This window comes from Silurus aristotelis (genome assembly GCF_946808225.1).
Source record: "Silurus aristotelis genome assembly, chromosome: 25".
Taxonomy (NCBI): Eukaryota; Metazoa; Chordata; class Actinopteri; order Siluriformes; family Siluridae; genus Silurus; species Silurus aristotelis.
This window is the reverse complement of record NC_139598.1, coordinates 11,199,057-11,225,331: the sequence shown is the minus strand read 5'-3', so window position 1 is coordinate 11,225,331 and position 26,275 is coordinate 11,199,057. Positions and strand designations below refer to the sequence as shown.

Genomic DNA, 26,275 nt, shown 5'->3' with positions numbered 1-26,275 from the left:
GTTTCAAAACAGTGCGAGTGCCGTGACGACTTTTAAAATACTAACAAAATAATCAAATTTTTGTAAATTAAAACAGCAATCGCATCTAGGCTAGAGCATTGTTTATTATTTCAAAAAAGTACCTCAAACGTCTGTATATCTAATACATTCTGGTGATGTTGACATGATCATAATAGCCTACTTCATACTTACTCGTTCTAGTTTTCAACTAAATTGTGCTGTTGTACAGTATTTATATAAATATATAAATAAATGCAATGTAAGCTTAAAATCAAATTCAACAAGTTAACTGTTCTTTCTGCTTAGTAGTTTCTCTCTTTTAAGTCCACTGTTAATTTGCTTATATAGTGCATATTTATGGTTTTTAAATGCAATAGGTAATATGATCTATATTACTATGTCTGTTGTTGATATTGCATTAGTATGATGTCCATATCCAGCTGGAAAAATCAGATTTTACCCCCATTTTACTGTCCACAGCAGGCAAAAATGTTAATTATCCCAAATATTGTGTCAGTGTGTTGGAAGATCCGCTGTGGCGACACCTAATGGAAGCAGCCGAAAGAGGAAGAAGAAGATGCAATGAGTTCAGGTACCTGGGGTCAACAGTGCAAAGTAATGTAGTGTGTTAGAGAAGTCAGGGTGCAGGCAGGGTGGAGTGGGTGGAGAAGAGTGGCAGGAGTGATTTGTGATAGAAGGGTAGCTGCAAGAGAGATTTTCAATGGCAGTGACGAGGATGGACAAGATTAGAAACAAGTTTTATTAGAGGGACACACCGTGTGTGTGTCAGCGAGTTACTGTAAATAAATTACTGAACAAATTTAAAAAACTCCTGGTTGGTTTAATGTGTGCCTATGTGAGAAATTTATAATAAAAATATCTTAAACTTACTAAAGTTAGCATTGTAAAGTAATGAGAAAAAAAACCCCAAAGAAATAATATTTATTAGTGGGTCGAGTCATTTTAAAAAAAAAAGTGAAACATGGTGATAGTTTAAAACAAAAGAATGGCAATTATCACCATGTCTGTATACATGCTTATTTAAAGAAAACGAGATGAAAGGAAACTTCAGGGTAGCTTTCAAGTTTTCAGTTAAATAATTAGCATTCACAGAGGTCTAATCCCAAATTCTACTAAGAAAGAATGGAATAAATATGTGAAAAGCATATGATAAAGTCACAGCATGTGCCACGTTGTAAGCTGCATTGCTGATTAATTGGAACGCATCATGGAAGAGGCTTTAAAATCAAATTAGATCTCTGTTTTAACTGACTGCTAAACAGATCATTCAAGTATTGTAGACATTTATCTGATGGAACACCTGTGACCCATCTAGTATTGTTGGCCAAACTTGATCACTGTTATGTGGAAGAAATCATAACACTATTAAGCAAAGCAAAGCAAATAAATAAATAAATAACAAACAAAAACAAGAAAGCTGACTTAACCACCCCAGTTGATGGGTACACAAATTGACTGCTTTAGGAGCACATGGTGCATGCATAAAGATGGACACTATTGAGGGAAAACATATACATGCCTTGATCTTCCAGTGAAGTGGCGATGCTAAACACCAAAAAGTAAGCACCAATAAGAGAGAGAGAGACTCTATAACCTTTTGTAGCTGATATGAAAAACAATTTATTTCCCAAAACAAAGTAGGTGCTCAAGAACATGCAAAGAAAGTACTGAAACCCATAGTCTCAATAAAACTACAACACCTGTCATTCGTCTCCTGAATTTTTTGTACCTTTTTTCAGGGGTTTCAATACTTAAAAAATACTGTTGCTACTTTCAGAAATGATTTGAAAGCAGTAAGGAAAGAAAATGCTAGAAACATTAGTTAATAGTTAACTTATGGAAAATTGTTAAGTGCTGGCTGTCAGCAAGCACAAAAATTCCAGACCAAACTTTACTGGTTAACAAGTTACACTGACAGTGAGCCTGAGGACCATGCTAAGACCAAAAAAAAAAAAAAAACACAACAAAAACAATTTGAAAAGGCAGCATTAGGATGCATTGATATATAGGTATTTATCTATAGATTACATTCATACAATAATACAAAATGTATATTCTTATAGGTTATTAATTGTATAAAGGGTTTTATGTACAAGATGATTGGTGGAAGTGTTGCATAGCGTTGATGTGCCAAACAGACCCAATTTATTCGCAGAATTCATCCTCTGAGCTTTAGTTTTCAAGTGACAGCCTGATATTTAATCATCTGATGAAACAGTTCAGCCTGTCCTCAATTTATATCACTTTATTTTATACCCTTATCTGGGTGGTACAGAATGTCAATTTTTTATTTATTTATTTTTTTTTACAGTTAAACATGTGATCAAATGTAACCTGTAGCCCTGAGCCACTGTAGCATACTGTTGACAAAGTACAGTAATTACTCTACTCCTTGTTCACCCATGACTGCGTTCCTCTGTATAACTTTAATATCCTCATCAAGGACACAGATGACACCACCGTAGTCGGCCAGATCAGCAACACCGATGATCCGGCCTATAAGGAGAAGATCCAAAGCCTGGCAGCATTGTGTGCCACCAACAACCTCACCCTCAATGCCAAGAATAAAGAGCTCATTGTGGACTTCTGGAAATCTAACAGCTGGATAAATTCCCCTTGTCTACATCAACACAACTGAAGTTGCAGGTCTCCAGCTTCAAGTTCTTGGGAGTCCACATCTATGAGAATCTGTTCTGCCACCAGAAGACTTGAGCTATGATTAGTAAGGTGCAACAGCATCTGTCCCCTAGGATTTTGACTAGCTTTTACCATGCTGTACATTCTGAATCATCTGATTCATCCACTGTCCCTCTGAATCATCTCTGTATAATTATAACTGTATATAAATGTAAATTCATTGAATATCCCACATTATCCTCTGTATATCTATATATAATCTGTATATAAACTGTGCATCACTTATTATACATTCACTTATCTATTACACAGTTTTTTACTGTTTTAGATTCTCATTGCAAATCCACTTGAAGAGAACACATTAGCAAATAAAATAATAAAAATACTGACTGTTAGTGTGTAGAAAATGTACTGTCATGTCATGTGTATAAAACCCCTAATATTTTTCAGGATTACTTTTTAAAAAAATCCATTTTAGAAGCATTTTAAATTTTATTCAACAGCTCAATTTTTGGATGTAAAAAATTTAATGGTGTTTGTAGAACAATTTTAAAAAACAGTTTCATACAAAATCATTTGGTAGTGAAACATACTGCTCTGCTACTGCAGTCACTGCACAGTCCAATCTTTCAGGTATAGAAACAGGTGTAAAGAATGTGCAAGAACAATTATACATATACATTGCAGATTACTCAGACTTATAAGTAGTGCTAAATTGATGTTTTAGCATTTCGATTTCAAGGGTCTTTATGATGCTATTTTTGAAATCAATTCACATTGTCTAGAAAAATGATAAATGCTTCTTAGGCCCAAAAAAAAAAAAAAGGCCCGAAAATCTTACCAGTTCCCAATAGGAGTCTAGGACCTGTGTAGGTGTTCTGCTAACATAAAAAAAAATAATAAAAAAATGTGTACTAGATCAAAAAGGAGATAACTGCATGTAATAAGATAGATAAGTTGAAATATAAACCAGTGATTAAAGATCGCTTTAAAGCCTGTGTTTTCCCACAGAGAAAACCTTACGAAACTGAAATGTCAGACAAAGCACAAATGTGCAGTTTACCTGTAAAGAAGTGAACATGTTTAAAAAATTATTTCAGAACTAGTGCTGAAGATAGTGGAAAAGTGTAAGAATGAAGGCTAATATCTATAGTGAAAACAAAAGATCTCCCTGAGAGCAAAGTTACAAGATTCTTCTTAACAGTAAACTCTATTGCTGGCCTATTAAGCCAGACTATAATTTAATTGTAATTTATGAATAGACAGTTTGAAAACTGAGGTATTTCTATGACTACAATAGTGATTATGAAACAGAAGTACCTTTTTCCATCTATAATGGTCTACAAGTGAAATGGCCAAAATCATAAATTCATGTTTAATAATTAAGAGTTAGTAACTGCTCTCATTAAAAAAAAAAAAAAAAAAAGAAAGAAGCAAGAACGGAAAGCTGAAAAATGGCTCTTGTATATTTCTGCAGGATCTTTTTTTTTCTTTTCATTTATGGAAATGTGAGCTAGTTTGAGTCTAGCTGAAAGGACACGGAACAAGATCAGGTATAAGTACAAGAAATATGTGAGTAATGAGGTAGTACTACAGCTCATCTCTGGCTTGCTTCAAGACAAAGCTGTGCAAGCTCTCCATCTCCCTTCCACCATTATACTCTTCCACCAACTGGCCTACTCGAAATATCAGCAGGGTCGGGTACCCGTTCACCTGTAGTGAGGAGAGATCATTGGTTAGTACGTATTTTTGTAGGAATTTCTATTTAAGTGCCGATTTGCACAGACATAATTTTTGTAGAGATGAACCTTTGGTCCAACAGTTTATTGTGATACCCTCACCCCTACACTGTCAAGGCTGGTGGGGAGTTCACTGTTTCAGGTTTTTTTGCTCACTGCTCTCACAATGTTTGTCAACTGCTATTGTTTCTTGGCTGACCTATTCATTGTCTGGCTACACTAGTGATTTGTTTATTTTGCAAAAACATTCCAAAATGCTGTATTAGCTATGTTCAATGATTATGCCATCTTTCAGAAAAAAATTTTCCAGCTTCACAACAGCTTTTTTTCTCCCATAGACAGCTCTCTGGTGTTCTTGCTGGTTTATCCTTTATAACAAATGCAGTTTTTAATCTTGGTTTAAGACCTAGGTTTCACAGGTAGACACCAAGAACTAAGTGTCTAAATTATTCACCAATCACAAATTAACATACAGTTAACAATTAACATAACATATACACACACACACACACACATATATATACATATATATATACATATATACATACATACATACATACATACATACATACATACATACATACATACATACATACATACATACATACATACATACATACATACACACACACACACACATATACAGTGAGGAAAATAAGTATTTGAACACCCTGCTATTTTGCAAGTTCTCCCACTTAGAAATCATGGAGGGGTCTGAAATTGTCATCGTAGGTGCATGTCCACTGTGAGAGACATAATCTAAAAGAAAAATCACAATATATGATTTTTAAACTATTTATTTGTATGATACAGCTGCAAATAAGTATTTGAACACCTGTCTATCAGCTAGAGTTCTGACCCTCAAAGACCTGTTAGTCTGCCTTTAAAATGTCCACCTCCACTACATTTATTATCCTAAATTAGATGCACCTGTTTGAGGTCGTTAGCTGCATAAAGACACCTGTCCACCCCATACAATCAGTAAGAATCCAACTACTAACATGGCCAAGACCAAAGCGCTGTCCAAAGACACTAGAGACAAAATTGTACACCTCCACAAGGCTGGAAAGGGCTACGGGGAAATTGCCAAGCAGCTTGGTGAAAAAAGGTGCACTGTTGGAGCAATCATTAGAAAATGGAAGAAGCTAAACATGACTGTCAATCTCCCTCGGACTGGGGCTCCATGCAAGATCTCACCTCGTGGGGTCTCAATGATCCTGAGGAAGGTGAGAAATCAGCCCAGAACTACACAGGAGGAGCTGGTCAATGACCTGAAAAGAGCTGGGACCACCGTTTCCAAGGTTACTGTTGGTAATACACTAAGACGTCATGGTTTGAAATCATGCATGGCACGGAAGGTTCCTCTGCTTAAACCAGCACATGTCCAGGCACGTCTTAAGTTTGCCAATGACCATTTGGATGATCCAGAGGAGTCATGGGAGAAAGTCATGTGGTCAGATGAGACCAAAATAGAACTTTTGTGTCATAATTTCACTAAACGTGTTTGGAGGAAGAAGAATGATGATTACCATCCCAAGAACACCATCCCAATATTAACATTGACTTTCTCAGGTGTTCAAATACTTATTTGCAGCTATATCATCCAAATAAATAGTTTAAAAATCATACATTGTGATTTCTGGATTTTTTTTTTAGATTATGTCTCTCACAGTGGACATGCACCTACGATGACAATTTCAGACCCCTCCATGATTTCTAAGTGAGAGAACTTGCAAAATAGCAGGGTGTTCAAATACTTATTTTCCTCACTATTTATTTATATACACACACACACACACACACACACACACACACACACACACACACAGTACGGAAAGTATTCAGACCCCCTTAAATTTTAACTCTGTTATATTGCAGCCATTTGCTACAATCATTTAAGTTTATTTCTTTTCCTCATTAATGTACACATAGCACATTTCAAGAGGCACGTCGGGTTAAATTTATCACCTGAAATCCAAACATTCAAGTTTCCCAGTGATAGTGTCAAGGCAAAGGTCATTACACAAAAGATCATGTAATTAATTGCCTTAAATGATCAGCCATTCTCTGTGGTAGAAGATGTGGGGTTTCGTAGGCTGATCGAGCACATTGAGCCCCGTTATGCCATGCCGAGCAGACGACATTTTTCAGAGGTGTGTTTACCTGAGCTGTTTAATGTTGTTGCAACTCACGTCCATAAGCATATAACTGCAGATATTTCAGCAATCAGTTTCACGACAGACATTGTTTGAATTTTAATAAATTTTATCCTGTGCATTGTTGCTATAAATGTGCTATAAATAAATATTTTCATAATTTGTAATTGATTTATTCTTTGAAACTTTAGTATTAATTTATGCAATTGAAATGCCTTGATTTTAGTAAGGTTAGTATGCAGTCTAAGCCATAAATGCAATGGTAATAATAATAACTGGCATAATTTATTTCGGTGTTTCGGCCTTGCTTTCCTCTTTTTCGGTTTCGGCCAAGAATTTTCAACACAGAAAACACAGAATTGACATTTTTGCAGATTTATTAAAAAAGAAAAACTGAAATATCACATGGTTCTAAGTATTCAGACTCTTTGCTGTGACACTCATGTTTAATTTGGGTGCTATCGATTTCTTCTGATTATCCTTGAGATGCTTCTACACCGTCATTTGAGTTATTGTTTTACAATATTACAATGCATGTCAGAGCAAATGAGAATCATGAGGTAAAAGGAACTGCCTGAAGAGCTCAGAGACAGAATTGTGGCAAGGCACAGATCTGGCCAAGGTTACAAAAAAAGTTCTGCTGTACTTAAGGTTCCTAAGAGCACAGTGGCCTCCATAATCCTTAAATGGAAGACGTTTGGGACGACCAAAACCCTTCCTAGAGCTGGCCGTCCGGCCAAACTGAGCTATCGGGGGAGAAGAGCCGTGGTGAGAGAGGTAAAGAAGAACCCAAAGATCACTGTGGCTAAGCTCCAGAGATGCAGTCGGGAGATAGGAGAAAGTTGTACAAAGTCAACCATCACTGCAGCCCTCCACCAGTCGGGGCTTTATGGGAGAGTGGCCTGACGGAAGCCTCTCCTCAGTGCAAGACACATGAAAGCCTGCATGGAGTTTGCTAAAAAACACCTGAAGGACTCCAAGATGGTGAGAAATAAGATTCTCTGGTCTGATAAGACCAAGATAGAACTTTTTGGCCTTAATTCTAAGCGGTATGTGTGGAGAAAACCAGGCACTGCTCATCACCTGTCCAATACAGTCCCAACAGTGAAGCATGGTGGTGGCAGCATCATGCTGTGAGACTGTTTTTCAGCTGCAGGGACAGGACAACTGAATGCAATCGAGGGAAAGATGAATGCGGCCAAGTACAGGGATATCCTGGACGAAAACCTTCTCAAGAGTGCTCTGGATCTTAGACTGGGCCGAAGGTTTACCTTCCAACAAGACAATGACCCTAAGCACACAGCTAAAATAACGAAGGAGTGGCTTCACAACAACTCTGTGACTGTTCTTGAATGGCCCAGCCAGAGCCCTGACTTAAACCCAATTGAGCATTACTGGAAAGATCTGAAAATGGCTGTCCACTAACGTTTACCATCCAACCTGACAGAACTGGAGAGGATCTGCAAGGAGGAATGGCAGAGGATCCCCAAATCCAGGTGTGAAAAACTTGTTGCATCTTTCCCAAAAAGATTCATGGCTGTATTAGATCAAAAGGGTGCTTCTACTAAATACTGAGCAAAGGGTCTAAATACTTAGGACCATGTGATATTACAGTTTTTTTTTTATAAATCTGCAACAATGTCAACAATTCTGTGTTTTTCTGTCAATACAGGGTGCTATGTGTACAATAATGAGGAAAAAAAAATTAACTTACCGTAATTTCCGGACTATAAGCCGCACCCACTGAATTTTACAAATATTTATATTTTTTAACATAAATAAGCCGCACCTGTCTATAAGCTGCTGTCTACACTAATGTACTTTACACAGGCTTTAACGAAAGACAAGTTACACACGGTGTAACGGGTAAAAATATGTTGCACTTCCTTTAGGAGCATAGCAGTATTTTGGGAATAGCATGCCACTGCATTTTGCTGCTATTACTGCATGTGTGAAGACCGAGGATTATGTCCTTATTATTTTCTGATGCTGATTTCTAAGTTTCTTTGACTAACCCTTAACGCTGTTGCCAAGAAAAATTAAAAAAGCACGAGTTTTGGAAACCTGTCTGTGCTTATATTATTTCTGTTGCAACCGGAGTTAGCGAGCTCTCCCTTCACCCAGACTCAACGCGTTACAACAGCTTGTATCTAAACAGTAGCCGACCAAGAAAGTCATTGTTCACTGTCTTCCTCCTTCCTTTAACAACTATTTCTCTCGAGAGTTTATCTTTTGGCATCGTCGTGCGTTTAAAAAAAAGGTTTTTTTTCTCCCAATGCCGTGCAGCTCAAAACACAGGTGAGGTGCGTTTTTTCGTTTCCGTTCGGAAATTTCATTGGTCTAATGTTATGTCGCTCAGTTTTTTGGCTTGAAGTTTGTGAAACCGGGAAAAACCCTGGAAAAATCCATATATTAGCTGCTTCGTTGTTTAAGCCGCGGGGTTCAAAACGTGGGAAAAAAGTAGCGGCTTATAGTCCGAAAAATATGGTAATGTTAAGATGCCATGATTAAAATTATAACAGCCTTTATTTTAAAACTACATTGTGCAGTTTTACAGGATTTTGGATTATGAAATGAAATAAATGTTGCATGTTTATTATCTAACTTATATTGCCTTCAAATAGATCCGTAAAATGTACAACACAGAACAATCCACGTTTGTACAACTGTATCCCAAGTGGCTAACCATGTTTTTGTATAACTTTATTTACAATATACGCATCTAGCATCAAATAAACTAGCATCTCAGTCTTCATTAATGGAAATAAGATAAAGCTAAATGTATCAAACTGCTAGAATTAAATAAATAAAAAATGTATACAAAAATAATAGTATGCAACTTACTGAAAATCTGTTGCAGAGTGTTCTCTCTACTGTACAGTCCACTTTAGCAATCTTGACATCAGTCAGGCCAGGAAAGTCCTTCTTAGACAAGTCCTCCCAAACAGGAGCCAGGTTCTTGCAGTGTCCACACCTTTAACATAACACAAAGTGAACATCATGGGTATAAGCCTTAATAAACATAGACCTGCCAAGTCTAACGAGAAAGAATGAAAGAATGCACCATTATGGGTTTCCCTTTCACAAATCACTTTCTACTAATAATATAACATAACATAACATAACATAACACACACACACACACCCACACCAGTATAGGTTTACTTTTCCCTGAAAATAACCTACAGCAATTATTTTCAAATTAGCTTTCAACAAAAGTTAGTACACCCTTAGTGATAACAGCTGTTCGTCATGTAACCATGCAAAACCACATGTCCTACTCATCATGTTCATGGCTTTGTCTGCTTGACAGGACCATACACAGTCCTGTATCTTGTATTAGAGCACTTATAATTGGGTGCATTGAGTACAATTCTCTCACTGGATGTTCAACATGGCACCTCATGGTAAAGAACTCTCTGTGGAGAGTAACATTTATAACTTTCTTTCGGCTTCTCCCGTTAGGGGTCGCCACAGCGGATCCTCCGCACGTTTTGATTTGGCACGTTTTACGCTGGATGCCCTTCCTAACCCAACCCTCCCCAATTTATCCGGGCTTGGGACCGGCACTGAGAGTGGCTGGGGATGGTTCCCTGACCGGGGATCGAACCCGGGTCACAGCGGTGAAAGCGCTGCATCTTAACCACTAGACCACCAGGGGGGAGAGTAACGATTATAATTGTCAAATTTTCAAAGATGGACGAGGATATAAGAAGATCAGTATCACCCTGAGACTGAGTTACAGTACGGTGGACAGGATCATACAGAGGTTTTCCAATACAAGTTCCACTCAGAACAGGTCTCGCAAGGGACAATCAAAGAAGTTGTGTCCCCGTGTTGTGCATCAGGTGCAGAAGCTGGCTTTAAAAAAAAAAAAAACGACGCATAAGTGCTGCCAGCATTGCAGAAGGTCCCCTTGTCAGCATTCAGTATGCCGCACTCTGCAACAAGTCGGTTTGCATGGCCGTCGTCCCAGAAGAAAGCCTCTTCTAATGCTGTCTCACAAGACAGCCTGCAAACGGTTTGCTGAAGACAACACAATTCTTTTTTCTCATAACTCTAAATACCATTGCACTTAGTACTATTGCACATTACTTGTACATGTACTGTGACATTCTGAAGCAGAACATGGTGCCCAACCATCAGAACCTGGGCCGAATGGCAGTTTTCCAACATGAAAATGACCCCAGAAAAACCAAGATGACACCTGCCTTGCTGAAGGTGATGGAGTGGCCAAGTATGTCTCCAGAACTGTACCCTATTAAGCACCTGTGAGGCATCCTCAAGTGGAAGGTGTAGAAGCGCCATGTGTCTAACATCCAGCAACTCCGTGATTATGGAGGAGTGGAAGAGGATCCCAGCAACAACCTGTGCAGCTCTGGTGAATTCCATTCCCAGGAGGATTAAGGCAGTACGAACAGAAAATACTGACCAAGGGTGTACTTACTATTGTTGGCAGTTATTTAGAAAATAATGGCTGTATGTTAATTTCAGCAATTTTGTACTGCTACACAAGCTGCACATTGATTACAATAAAATATACCCAAGTTACACACACACACACCATCCAGGTCATCTACATTAGTAAGATTAAAGTTTAGTTTGATTGAAGACGATCATTCCAAAAGTTAATGGCAGCTAGCCATTAAAAAGCGCTTACCATGGAGCATAAAACTTGACAAAGGAAATCCCTTTTGCAATAGACTCGTCAAAGTTCCTTTCAGTTAGGATTTTAACAGTGGACTAAAAAGACAGGAATAAACAGAGAACAATGACCATACACAACAATATATGGGTCCATCCATCTTATCAGATTGAATATGCTGCAGTGTGCAATTATATCGAACTGGTTATCAAAATCTATTTCTAATTTTGCACTGATGTGGTTTAAAATATCCATGACATGAAATGTAAATTGTAAAGGTATCCAAATGAAAGTGACCTACAGTAGAGAATACTATTTTATGGAGATGCTTTTTTCTTTAATCAAACTCGTAGCAAACTTATGATCCATTATTAAACATGTATTGCATTAATAAAATAAATACAAGAAAACATGAAACTGAAATGTGATCACATACACCTCTTACCTCATCTTTAACAGAATCTGTGTTCTGTGGTAATTCATTGTCTTTCGCATCCTCAGCAGCAGCCTGAACTTTTAAAGAGGCAGCTGCTAACTGATTATCCACAAATTCTTTAAAGGACTCCAGATCACGTTTTCCCCTGTACTGATCTACCTGAAATTAAACCAACCAGGTCAGGTTCATTTTTACTCAATATGAAAAGCTTGATACAGAGCATTGAGTAAACCGGTTTAGCACTCGGGCTGCTACAGTGACATGGCTTCATGGCAAGACACTGTATATAATCTGAGTTACCTCAACATTGATTTAATTGAAAAACAGAATAATGATGTAATTAAAATGAGGAATAATCTGGATTTTTCCCCCATTAGCATGCTGCCATTTTATATATTCCTTCCCTATTTCCCCAATTTTATTTTACAATACCAAATTGAAATACTGCTTATAGTATTTTAAAATATTTAGTTATTTTTTTTATCTAGCATAACATTTTCTGACTCAGTTTATCATATTTGTACATTTAGTTGGCAAAGCAAATTCCAAAATCTTTGAAAAAAATCCATAACAATGAGACAGGATGCTTTTGAGATTAGAAAAGATGATTAAATATTTGGGACATGACTGGGCAAGATAAAAAAAAGTGACTATGTGCACCAAGCACAACTATGTTATGTCCTGGCACATTTTATTTGCGGTTCAATGTGGGTACGATGGAATTTTTGAACTGGTGCGAGACGAGAGAGTTTACCTCCAGTATTCTCAAGCGTTAAGCACATTTTGTTATACATTTTTGTCTACAGTATATGAAACTTACTTTAACCAGGAGGTTTTGGGACTGTTTATTTTATAATTATTTTCTATTGATTTTTTATTAGTTGATAGGGAAGATTATCATTGACAATTATAATGGAATTTTTCTTTGACTTTAACAAGTTTGGTTTTCTCTTATTCTAAATAGATTGTTTGGATGGCTGTAATAGTCCTTAAAAAAGATTGCATTAGTAAAAGTATAGGTTAATGGCTAATACTTCTGTTTGAGCTCTGGGTCTTGAAGTTGATGCAGCATAAGCCCATGTTTAAATTGCAGATCTGATTTTGAACTGATGTAACAGAATTAATGACCAGCCTTATTCTGAGCTTTAAGGTAAATGAATACTAATCTGTGATATATCCTGGTAGACCAGTTAAAGTCAGATGAACATACATTTAAAAATAAAGTAATCTTGTTGTGTGTGTGTCATTTAGAAACTCACTTAACCCATTCACTGGCAGAATGAGGGTGAGATTCAGAGTACTACATCTTCATTCAGACAACATTATTATTTTACAAAACTCATTTGCTGCTGTCCTAGATTATGCCTTGGCCTGTTATCAGAAAAGGTGATTGATTTGCAAGAATGTGATGTTTTGAAATATGCATTTAGGGTAATCTATGCCTCCCAACTGAGCTCCATTCTTTATATATCACAAAAAGCACAGTCACTTAATAAAATTACTAAAAATGGCAATAAGCACAAACTGCCTGTGACAAGAATAGGACTAACCAGATGCATGCCCACAGTTTCCACAAATAAGACAGTAATTTCTTAGTCTTAAAGCATTGCAAGTTTTCTTTTCTTATTGAAAATATAATCATGGAGGTTTTAATGAAAAACCTCATTTTAAATCCTATACACAAATAAACAGCATTAAACAAATCAGTGTGAAATTCTCAATGTAAGAATCATAAATACCATTAGCCTAAATTAGCCTGATTACACATGAAATGTATGTTAATTTTCTGTTTAATTATATTATTCAGGAATCTAGACCTCTAGTCAGAAAACGAACTTCATAAATGACTGCTAAATTCCCCCTGGCAATTGACACTGTAGCAATGTTTTGTGGAATGTTATTTAGAGCATAGTGATTACCTTTTCTCCATCTGTAAAGAAGAGCAATGTGGGGTAGCCTCGCACCTGGTTCTCTGAACAGATCTCATAATGCTGAGTACAGTCTAACTGCAGGGAGTAAACGACCAAACCAATTAAACCAACATGAACAACACTCAACAAAAAATAAATAAATAAAAAGCACTTTGAAAGCCACTGGCATGTAATAACATTAAAAAAAGCTGCCATAAACACACTGACACATAATGGCCCTGAATAAATTATAAAATGTATGATGTAATAGAATAGGCACACGGAATTCATGATTCGGCACATACCTCAGTTTTTAAGTCACGGTTTGGTTCAATTTCGGTACAATTAGAAATGCAAAAAATAGAAAATTGCTTGTTGTCAATAAACGCAGTTTATTATTAAACATTTGTGAACATAAACAGTTTACATTTTTACACCAATTTTAAATAAAGTGCCTGCTTGGTAAAATAATATATAAAATTATATTTAATTTAAAAAGAAATATATATAAAAATAAAATGGAGGAAAACTATTTAATGTAATACTTTTTATTATTTTCATTAAATTCTAAAATAGATTACATTCTCACAAATTGATTAAAAATAACAATGTAAAAGTTTTATTAAATAGTTTACCTTTGTTAAACTCTAACCCTTACCCTAAATCTAACCCATTTGGGTAATAAAGATGTGTATATATATATGTGTGTGTGTGTGTGTGTGTGTTTATATCTTTAGAAAATTAAATATTAAATGTAATGTAATGATAATGATATACACGTCTTTATTACCCAAATGGGTTAGATTTAGGGTAAGGGATTTTCTACTTTTAGAGAAATCCTTGAAGCTGTACATGAAATGCTAATGTATCCATATCACTAGAGTTGGGAATGGCAGGAAGTGGCGCGATTTCACACACGGGCAAAACAAAACTAATTTTGGTGCACTACAAAACGATTTCATGGTCCCCTGGCATTGCTGTGTATGTTTTCAATTTTAATAATAATAAAATAAAATGTGCTTAAAGTGTGAGACGGAGACTAACCAAACTTGCAGTTTACGATCCTGAGGGAATTCGGATTTTAACTATGTTCCTCACGTAAAAAGGATTGCATTCAGTACAGTGTGTCCCTGTATTGAAAATGTTTGGTGCGAATTCGTGTACCGTTACACCAATAATCAACACTGTTAATGACTGTACCTTGCCAATCTTCACCAAATCCGAGTGCTCAAAACTGGTGGCAAGCTGCTCCCATGTGGGAGCCATAGCTTTGCAATGACCACACCATGGTGCAAAAAACTTCACAAAGTGAGATCCTAGAAACGAAATAACAACAATCTGAATTTTTAAGTGGCAATTATTATAAATATGTTAAAGTGCAATTATAAGAAGTCTCTCTCACACACTAATATTTCTTTGGACTGCCATTTGCTTTGATTATAGCACACATTCACCATGGCATCATTTCAATATGTTTATGCAAAGTCACAAGATGTATTTCTGTCCAGAGTTGCATTAATTTCTCACCAAGATTTTGTATCTATAATGAGAGTCAGACCACTGTGTAAAGTCTTCTATAACACATACCAAAGATTTTTTTAAAAAGATTAACGATTGTGGCAGACAATCCATTTGTGAAAATGATGTATTCTGCCCTAAACACTCTTACAATTTGAGCCTGATGAATCCTGGCATTGTCACTTTGAAATATGGCCATGCCATCAGGAAAGAAAAAAATAAAAAATACATCGATTGAAAAACTAACCTCAGCTGAGGGCATATAACATTGCTGAACCTAGACCTGTCCAACTACACCCACAGGTTTTTATAGTAGGCATGAAACACGATGGGTGCATCACTTCATCTGCCTCTCTTTCTAAGCTGACAGGAACAGAGTACATCTGGTCTCAGACTTCATGACCTTTTTCATTGCTGCCGAGTCCAATGTTTATGCTCCTTAGCAATCTGAAGCTTTTTTCACCGTTTAGCATCAATGATCAGTGGTTTTCCGTAAGCTACACGTGTTTAAGTCTAATAACTTGAGTTCTTTTTACATTGTGCATGCGAAAAGGACACATTAACACAACTAAACACAGCCATAAGTTATACGGTTAATTTTTTCTTTTTTTTTTTTTAATTCACAAAGCATTTACTATCATTCAATGTATTTATTTTTTCCAGCCACATTCAACAAAAATGATGGTTCACCACTTTCCATCCAAGTTTTAATGTGTTGGACAGTTCCTAACCCAGTTTTAGTAGTTTCACCAATCTTTAGTTGTGTTTTGTTTGCATGAGTTTTGGTTGAATAAGTTGTTGCCAGCTGAAACACATTTATCACTGCATTAATTATACACAATTAAGATCATCTTTTTTTTTTGGCCAGGCAGAGGAAAATAAAAAATAAAAATGAGCGAGAGAGAAAATGAGAATTTATGTATACATACATAAAATTACAAATTACCTTTGGAAATATGTTCTTTGAAGTTGGAGGCAGTAAGCTCATACATGCCCTGCAGGGGCTCTGGCACTTTCGGAGCCTCAGGCTGACTCTGTTGAACCTGGAAACAAAGAAAAAGCAAAGGCATACCTAAGGCAAAATACACATGCGTTTGCTTCTATTTAGGTAGAAAGCATCTTGTTTTTTTCACACTCATGAAACATTTTTTACCTCAGGCTCCTCCTGAAGAGTTTTCAGCATCCAAGTCTCTAATGAATGCAGGTCTCTTGAGCCCTGATACTTTACTGCCTCCTGCTCAGGTTTAAACAGCTTTAAACTACATCCAAAAGAAGCAATATAAGCATAAATACAAACAGTGCCTGTCAAATGTTTGGAAACACCAGTGTTTTATTGATTTTGAGAGACATGATTTGTTCTTTTTGTTTATCCAACAAACTAGGCAATGTAACAGGCCTTGCCTTGCCCTTTGCACGCATTTTATTATTATTGTTAAACTTGTAAACAAGTTTCAAAACCCTTTTTTTTTATTATGGACTTTTTTAGCGTTTTAAGTCCAGTTTTAAGAATTTCTCTTAAAAGGAGAAAATCCTGAGAATTCCACATATCGAGGAAGTGAATGAAGGTAGGATGGATGGAAGGAATAAAGTATGTTGAAATAAGTAGAACAGTTAAGTAGAGCATATCTTTCGAAAATTAAATATTATATGTAACACACACACTCTTACATACACATCTTTATTACCCAAATGGGGTCTAACAAATGTAAACTACTTATTTAAAAAAATTCCATTTATTTAATTTTACTTAATGTGTGCAAATGTAATTGATAATATAAAAAAAAGTGTATTGCATTAATTTGATTTATTCCATTTTAATATTTATTTTTTTACAAAATATTATTTCATATATTGTTTAAGCAGGCAGGTATTTTTTGTATTGTTTTAAAATGTTTATCTCTTTAAATGTTGATGTTCACAAATGTTAATAATAATAATAATAATAATAATAATACCATGTTAATATAAAAAAGGCAAGCAATTTTATGTTTTGCATTTCTTCCCCCTAACCCTACCGAAATTGTACTGAAATGTGACTTAAAAACTGAGTTACGTACTGAACTGTGAAAATTTTGTGTACCTTTGTGTGTGTGTGTATGTGCATGTATTTATTTATATATATATTTATATATATATATATATATATATATATATATATATATATATATATATATATATATATATATATATATATATATATATAAAATTTATATTTCAGGGGTGACACGGTACATGGAAAAAAAAACAACACCAGAACCGTTCGGTTCGCTTGTCTCGGTTCGGTTCGTGTGTGCGTCGCACGGTTCGACGCATGCGTAATGTAGCCCCGTGCTCAGTTTCGCTTTAGACAGTTTCGCGGGGTCTGAAATTGTCATAGTAGGTGCATGTCCACTGTAAGAGACATAATCTAAAAAAAAAATTCCAGAAATCACAATATATTATTTTTAAACTATTTATTTGTATGATACAGCTGCAAATAAGTATTTGAACACCTGTCTATCAGCTAGAATTCTGACCCTCAAAGACCTGTTAGTCTGCCTTTAAAATGTCCACCTCCACTACATTTATTATCCTAAAATAGATGCACCTGTTTGAGGTCGTTAGCTGCATAAAGACACCTGTCCACCCCATACAATCAGTAAGAATCCAACTACTAACATGGCCAAGACCAAAGAGCTGTCCAAAGACACTAGAGACAAAATTGTACACCTCCACAAGGCTGGAAAGGGCTACGGGGAAATTGCCAAGCAGCTTGGTGAAAAAAGGCAATATCATTGGAAAATGGAAGAAGCTAAACATGACTGTCAATCTCCCTCGGACTGGGGCTACATGCAAGATCTCACCTCGTGGGGTCTCAATGATCCTAAGGAAGGTGAGAAATCAGCCCAGAACTACACAGTAGGAGCTGGTCAATGACCTAAAAAGAGCTGGGACCACCGTTTCCAAGGTTACTGTTGGTAATACACTAAGACGTCAGGGTTTAAAATCATGCATGGCACGGAAGATTCCCCTGCTTAAACCAGCACATGTCCAGGCACGTCTTAAGTCTCAATGACCATTTGGATGATCCAGAGGAGTCATGGAAGAAAGTCATGTGATAGAACAAAATAGAACTTTTGGGTCATAATTCCACTAAACTTGTTTGAAGGAAGAAGAATGATGAGTACCATCCCAAAATCACCATCCCTACTGTGAAGCATGGGGGTGGTGCATGTTTTTCTGCACATGGGACAGGGCGACTGCACTGTATTAAGGAGAGGATGACCGGGGCCATGTATTGCGAGATTTTGGGGAACAACCACCTTCCCTCAGTTAGAGCATTGAAGATGGGTCGAGGTTGGGTCTTTCAACATGACAATGACCCGAAGCACACAGCCAGGATAACCAAGGAGTGGTTCTGTAAGAAGCATATCAAGGTTCTGGCATGGCCTAGCCAGTCTCCAGACCTAAACCCAATAGATAATCTTTGGAGGGAGCTCAAACTCCGTGTTTCTCAGCGACAGGCCAGAAACCTGACTGATCTAGAGAAGATCTGTGTGGAGGAGTGGGCCAAAATCCCTCCTGCAGCGTGTGCAAACCTGGTGAAAAACTACAGGAAATGTTTGACCTCTGTAAATGCAAACAAAGGCTACTGTACCAAATATTAACATTGACTTTCTCAGGTGTTCAAATAAGTATTTGCAGCTGTATCATACAAATAAATAGTTAAAAAAAAAAAAATCATACATTGCGATTTCTGGATTTTTTTTTAGATTATGTCTCTTACAGTGGACATGCACCTACGATGACAATTTCAGACCCCTCCATGATTTCTAAGTGGGAGAACTTGCAAAATAGCAGGGTGTTCAAATACTTATTTTCCTCTATATATATATATATATATATATATATATATATATATATATATATATATATATATATATATATATATATATATACACATATATATATATATATATATACACATATATATATATACACATATATATATATATACACATATATATATATATACACATATATATACATACACATATATATACATATATATATATATACATATATATACATATATATATATATACACACACACACACACACACACACACACACACACCGGTACCGGTGGAAATTAGGCTACTGTTGGCCGAAGGAGGAGGAGGAGAGGAGGAAGACGTCTACGGAGACGACAGGGAAAGGAGCAGTGTAGGAGACTGGAGGTTCGGGTTGGTACTTTAAATGTTTGTACTATGACGGGTAAAGGGAGAGAGGTAGCTGATATGATGGAGAGGAGAAAGGTAGATCTGTTGTGTGTTCAGGAGACCAAGTGGAAAGGGAGTAAGGCCAGGAACATTGGAGGTGGGTTTAAACTGTTCTATCATGGTCTGGATGGAAAGAAAAATGGTGTAGGGGTGATTCTGAAGGAAGAGTACAGTAAAAGTGTAGTGGAGGTGAAGAGAGTTTCTGATAGGGTGATGATCGTGAAGGTGGAAGTTGAAGGGATGATGATAAATGTCATCAGTGCCTATGCTCCCCAAGTTGGCTGTGAGATGGAGGAGAAGGAAAAAGTGAATTAGAGTGAATTAGATGAAGTGGTAGATGGTGTACCTAGGAAAGAACGATTGGTGATTGGGGCAGACTTTAATGGGCATGTAGGTGAAGGGTAGGTATGATTTTAAGGAGAGGAATGTGAAAGGGCAAATGGTGGTAGATTTTGCTAAAAGGATGGAAATGGCAGTGGTGAATACTTATTTTAAGAAGAAGGAGGATCATAGTGTGACGTATAAAAGTGGAGGAAGCTGCACACAGGTGGACTATGTGCTATGCAGGAGATGCAACCTAAAGGAGATTGGAGACTGTAAGGTGTTGGCAGGGGACAGTGTAGCTAGACAGCATCAGGTGGTGGTCTGTAGGATGGTTTTGGAGGCGAAGAAGAAGAAGAGGAGAGTGAGGACTGAAAGAAGAATAAGATGGTGGAAACTGAAGGAGAAAGAGTGTAGTGTGAGGTTCAGGGAAGAGGTCAGACAGAGGCTCGGTGGTGTTGAAGAGGTGTTGGATGATCGGGCAACTACTGCAGGAGTGATGAGGTAGGCAGCTAGAAAAGTACTTGGTGTGACATCTGGAAATAGAAAGCAAGCCAAGGAGACGTGGTGGTGGAATGAGGAAGTGCAGGAGAACATAAGGAGAAAGAGGTTGGCAAAACAGAAGTGGGATAGACAGAGTGATGAGAAAAGTAGGCAGGAGTACAAGGAGATGCAGCAGCAGGTAAAGAGGGATGTGGCGAAAGCCAAGGAAAAAGCATATGAGGAGCTGTATAAGAGGTTGGACACTAAGGAAGGAGAAAAGGATTTATACCGATTGGCCAGGCAGAGGGACCGAGCTGGGAAGGATGTACTGCAAGTTAGAGCAGTAAAGGATGGAGAGGGAAATGTCTTGACTAGTGAGGAGAGTGTGTTGAGAAGGTGGAGGGAGTATTTTGAGCAGCTGATGAATGAGGAAAATCAGAGAGAGAGAGAAGGTTGGACGATGTGGAGTTGGTGAAGCAGGATGTAGATAGGATTAGTAAGAAGGAAGTGAAAGCAGCGATTAAGAGGATGAAGAGTGGAAAGTCGGTTGGACCAGATGACATACCGGTAGAAGCCAGGTTGTTTAACAGGATTTTGGAAGGTAAATGGAATGGAGAGGAAGTGTGCTGGTACCGATCTTTAAGCATAAAGGAGATGTGCAGTCTTGCAGTAACTACAGGGGAATTAAGTTGATCAGTCACACCATGAAGTTTTGGGAAAGAGTAGTGGAAGCCAGGCTGAAAGAAGAGGTGACAATCTGTGAGCAACAGTATGGTTTCATGCCGAGGAAGAGCACCACAGAGGCCTTATTTGCTTTGAGGATGTTGATGGAGAAGTATAGAGAAGGACAGAAGGAATTGCATTGTGTATTTGTGGATTTAGAGAAAGCGTATGACAGAGTGCCAAGAGAGGAGTTGTGGTATTGTATGAGGAAGTCAGGTGTGTCAGAGAAGTATGTGAGGGTGGTGCAGGACATGTATGAGGACAGTGTGACGGCAGTGAAGTGTGCAGAGGTACGACAGACTGGTTCAGGGTGAAGGTTGGACTGCATCAAGGATCGGCCCTGAGCCCTTTCCTGTTTGCAGTGGTGATGGACAGGTTGACGGACGAGGTCAGACAGGAGTCTCCCTGGACTATGATGTTTGCGGATGATATTGTCATTTGTGGTGAGAGTAGGGAGCAGGTTGAGAAGAGCCTGGAGAGGTGGAGATATGCGTTGGAGGGAAGGGGAATGAGAGTCAGTAGGAGTAAGACAGAGTACATGTGTGTGAATGAGAGGGAGGGCAGTGGAGTGATACAGTTGCAGGGAGAAGAGCTGGAAAAGGTGGAGGAGTTCAGGTAACTGGGGTCAGCAGTGCAAAGTAATGGAGAGTGTGTTAGAGAAGTAAAGAAAAGAGTGCAGGCAGGGTGGAGAAGAGTGACAGGAGTGATTTGTGATAGTAATCTGCAAGAATGAAAGGGAAAGTTTATAGGACTGTGGCGAGACCTGCGATGTTGTATGGATTAGAGACAGTGGCATTGAGTAAAAGACAGGAGATGGAGTTGGAGGTGGCAGAGCTGAATATGTTAAGGTTTTCGTTGGGAGTGACGAGGATGGACAAGATTAGAAATGAGTTCATTAGAGGGACAGCGCATGTAGGATGTTTTGGTGACAAGGTGAGGGAGGAGAGATTGAGATGGTTTGGACATGTGCAAAGGAGGGACATGAATTATATTGGTAGAAGAATGCTGAGGATGGAGCCACCAGGTAGGAGGAAAAGAGGAAGGCCAAGGAGGAGGTTCATGGATGTGGTGAGGGAAGACATGCAGGTAGTTGGTGTGAAAGAGGCAGATGAAGAGGACAGGGTGGTATGGAGACGGATGATCCGCTGTGGCGACCTCTAATGGGAGCAGCCGAAAGAAGAAGAAGAAGATTTGAGCGAGTTTGCTAAGGGTCAAATTTTAATGGCAAGATGACTGGGTCAAAGCATCTCCAAAACGGCAGCTCTTGTGGGGTGTTCCGTGAACTCATTTGGCTTAAATTGCTAAAGAAGTGGTACACAGTGCATTGCAATTTGTTGTGTATGGGGCTGCGTAGCCACAGACCAGTCCGGGTGCCCATGCTGACCTCGGTCACCACCCAGGGTGCCAAACATAGGCACATGAGCATCAGAACTGGAATACGGAGCAATGGAAGAAAGTGGGGTGGTCTGATAAATCACTTTCTTTTACATTACGTGGATCGCTGGGTGCAGCTTACCTGGGGAACACACCGCACCAGTATGCACTATGGGAAGAAGGCAATTCAGTGGAGGCAGTGCGATTCTTTGAGCAATGTGCTTTCAGCAGAATCATGTGCCCTGCCATAAAGCAAAAATGGTTCAGGGTTGGTTTAAGGAGCACAACAACGAGTTGAGGTGTTGACTTTCCCTCCAAATTCCCCAGATTTCAATCAAATCGAGCATCTGTGGGATGTGCTTAACAAACAAGTCTGACCCGTGGAGGCCTGATTGGTGTGTGTGTCCAGAGGCCATACGATAGATAACAGTGTTATCTGGACTGTTATCTATCGTATGGCCTCTGTACTTACCAGGCCTAAAGATTATTGAACTGCATCGCAAGAAAGAAATATATACTAGCAAGAAGTCTAAGAAATGTCTGATTTACCAGGCCTAAAGATTATTGAACTGCATCGCAAGAAAGAAATATATACTAGCAAGAAGTCTAAGAAATGTCTGATTTTTCAAAGAAAATAATGTTTAACTGTTTTATGTTTTGGTACCAACATCTGCTGGTACAGTTCATGCATTTGTTTGGTCAAAGTAAATCTTCATAAATAAATGACCTACTTTGGTGCATATACACAAAAAATGTGTCTCTCAAAAACGATAAAAGACTAGGTATAATCAAATTTTGACAGGTGCAATACACATGTACATATCAAACACATTTACTTTAGAACTCAATCAAGTTCCAAAGAAAGGTACCAAGTGCCAAGACATTGTGCATTAGGGCTCATTTCTAGAATTGTTTGTCTCTCACATTTTAGCTCTGGACTCTTTATATTTTATACCACACCATGCCGCACACAGACACTTGAAGGACAACCACATAAACCACCTTTAATTGTTTAATGTTTTACTGTTTTCTGCCATAAGCATATTTTGTATATACACCTTTTTTTCCCCTCATATATTTTTTATATATTCTTATATTCTATAAAGTTTTATACTTTATTTATCTGCCTTCTTTGTCTTTGTTTTTATTTTTCTCCCCATCCTATTCCCTCATGCCGGACAATCGTAAAAAGCATTTCACTGCATGTCGTACCCTGTATGTGACAAATGAAATTCGATTTAAATCGATATTTTTGCTAAATCACATACTAATGCACTGCACTAAATCTGGGCACGATATTGATCATAACCTCCCTTGATGCATAGCTGTTGCTATAATTGCACTTTTACACACTCAGTTTGGCACACGAGGTTATAATTTTATTATTCTGTATTTTAGCAATCTTACTGAATGTCTTTTTAAAAATTTGTTTCATACTTCAACTTATTTCATAGTGCTCACAACTTTTTGCGGATGATCTGTAAATTTGCCCTGTTGAATTAATCCACGTTAATCCTTAATATATTAGTCTTTAAGATCTCGGCAAGATGAAGATCTCAGCACAAAAGTGTACTGCTTACGTGGGATATCCCCGAATTCCATGGCTGCTGGAGCAAAACTTGGTGTCCTTTGTGCAGTCTACTTTGACCACATAGACAGGGGGAGACTCCATACTGTTGTATTTATCTGCCAACTCATTCCAGGTTTCTTGCATCCTCTGGCAGTGACCACACCTGTGCAGGACAAAGTACAGGTTGTAGCTTTCCTTGAATAATGCAAACGTTGTAAATGCCCACTAAAAGGCACCAACAGCTATAAGCTTTTACAATCAGGCAATGATAAATATTGAACGAGGTTTACAATAAACCATCTAATGACGTAAATGAGGAAAAATCTTGATCTTGGAGGGGAGAGGACTCTCGCCACGTAAGCTGCAGTAGAGTCCCGTGCTGAACTGATTGAATGATAAACCCTGCTAGCTTGGCTAGACTTCGCCGGGTTCTGGCGTTCACACCACCAGTTAGTGTAGGAAAGCTGTCGCAAATCCTTCCAAATTAATGCTTTAACGGCGGTCAAACAATAAAATGCTTTAAAATATCAATATAACTCGTATGTAAATCAGGGAAAGATATGCAGCTAGCGCTAGTTTTAACAGCTAGCAAACCTCAGCAGGCACATTTTTCCACATTAAAACGCCGTATTTAAATGAAACGTTACATTTTAATTTGTATTAATTATTTAAGTACATAAATGTTAAGTGCGGCAAATTCGGAGTTCACTGCAATATAACCAGTTTAAGATTGTAAAAAAAAGTTAAAGAGAACTTTACCAAGGTGCGAAGAACATCACGAAGTGTGGAGCGGTTGGAATCGCGCTGTTAAACATCTCAACTGTATAAGTGTGCTTGCTATGTTCATCCTCCTCTGTCTCATTATCGCACAGTATAACACTAAAGAGAAATGCACTGCAAAAAATTATAAGGCGATACATGTTCGGTGCTGATGTGGCCATGATGACACTAAACCCAAGTGCAAACACAGTGAATGAAACCGGACTGAGCTGAAGAAGCTTTGTAAAAGGCCCAATCACGCGATTCCACTGCAGCAGATTCGCAACTCAGTCATTATATACATAATATACTTATTTACATAAGAGAAAGACTAAAGTATTACATTTACTGATAATAAAAAAACAGATATCAAACTAAGTAATACAAGTAGACAGATTGAGTGGAGTGAGAAAAGTTATTTCTATACGTGGAGTGTGATGGTTTGAGCAGTCTATCGGTATATTTAATTATTAAAGAGTAAAATAATTTCAAAGCTAGATTAACATGAGTGATTGAAATCTACTCAGCGGTTTCATTCGATTATATGACAGGTTTTATTCATTTATTATTATTATTATTATTATTATTATTATTATACGACAGGTTTTTACAAGAATTTTAGCACCATTAAGCAGTTGTTTTCAGCATTATGGTGTGATCCAGATGTTGAACGAAATTTGGCAATATGCAGTTTATTGCCTTACGATGTTTTATTTTTTTTTAAACCAGGCTTAACCTCAAATCTATTACCCAACTCGTCACATAGACACCCTTATTGTAATTTTATTCACTGTCAATTTTTTAAAAATAATGAAATCATATTAATAATTGTTTTTTTCATAATGGAAACAAAAGTCAGTTTTGCAGTTTTTTTTTAACTATAAAACAACTGTGAAGTTTTTCTTAACCTGATAATTTTTTATTTTTAATTCAGTGATTTTAACAATTGACATTGTAAAAAAAACCTGAAGAACAGAATAATTAAACGGGAACACATGCACATCTGGGTGACAACAAATGTACATTCTTTAGTTTCCTGATTATCAGCTGTTTACAGATGGACTCTTGAATGCCAAAACTGTTCGGGGCAATTGCAGCCCTAAGCCACTGTAGCAGACTGCTCATATAAATACATCTTTAACCTTCGAAAATAACCTCATGGAACTATCCTCAGCTCTGGCATAAATGAAGCATCGAAACACTTCATATCTGCTCCTTTTCCTATAAGAACTTTTCAAGTTTGACTTAAACACTGAGACTGTGTCTGAGTCTTAAACACTAATTTGAAGTCTGTTCTGTAACTGTGGGACATAGTCAGAGAAGGTTTAACCCCCTGAGGTAGTCTTCATTTTTCAAGGTACCAACAATACCTTGGTAATACAATACCTAGTCTCCACATATTGATACAGGTGTGGCAGATAATTATAGACAAAAATTTCACTCAGGTACTGTAGCACTAGACCATTATGTGCTTTATATACAAGTAGTGGTATTTAATAATCAACGCAAGATTTTATTGGAAGCCAGTGTAGATTGAATACATACGGGGTGATGTGGTCATATTTTCTGGATGTTGTAAGAATGCCTGCTGCTGCATTCTGGATTAAATAGAGATTGTGTTTGCACTTATTTGAACATCCTGACTGTAAGGGATTGTCCAACCTAGATAACAAAAGCTTGAGCTACTTTTCCAGCATCTCATAGTGACATATTTTTGAACG

The 26,275-nt window shown here is 37.5% G+C and overlaps 1 protein-coding gene across 1 annotated transcript; it reads right to left on the bottom strand.

The window, feature by feature from the left end:
• Positions 1 to 3,166: 3,166 nt before the first annotated feature.
• On the bottom strand, positions 3,167 to 25,329 carry txndc5 (thioredoxin domain containing 5). The gene is made up of 10 exons (XM_083530002.1): positions 24,555 to 25,329; positions 23,806 to 23,958; positions 16,216 to 16,321; positions 16,009 to 16,105; positions 14,745 to 14,860; positions 13,554 to 13,640; positions 11,644 to 11,793; positions 11,214 to 11,296; positions 9,398 to 9,527; positions 3,167 to 4,371 (listed from the first exon to the last, which is right to left on the bottom strand). Exons 1-10 carry the CDS (start codon positions 24,734 to 24,736, stop codon positions 4,249 to 4,251), a joined length of 1,227 nt encoding a protein of 408 aa, XP_083386128.1. The 5' UTR covers positions 24,737 to 25,329; the 3' UTR covers positions 3,167 to 4,248.
• Between the last annotated feature and the right edge of the window lie 946 nt (positions 25,330 to 26,275).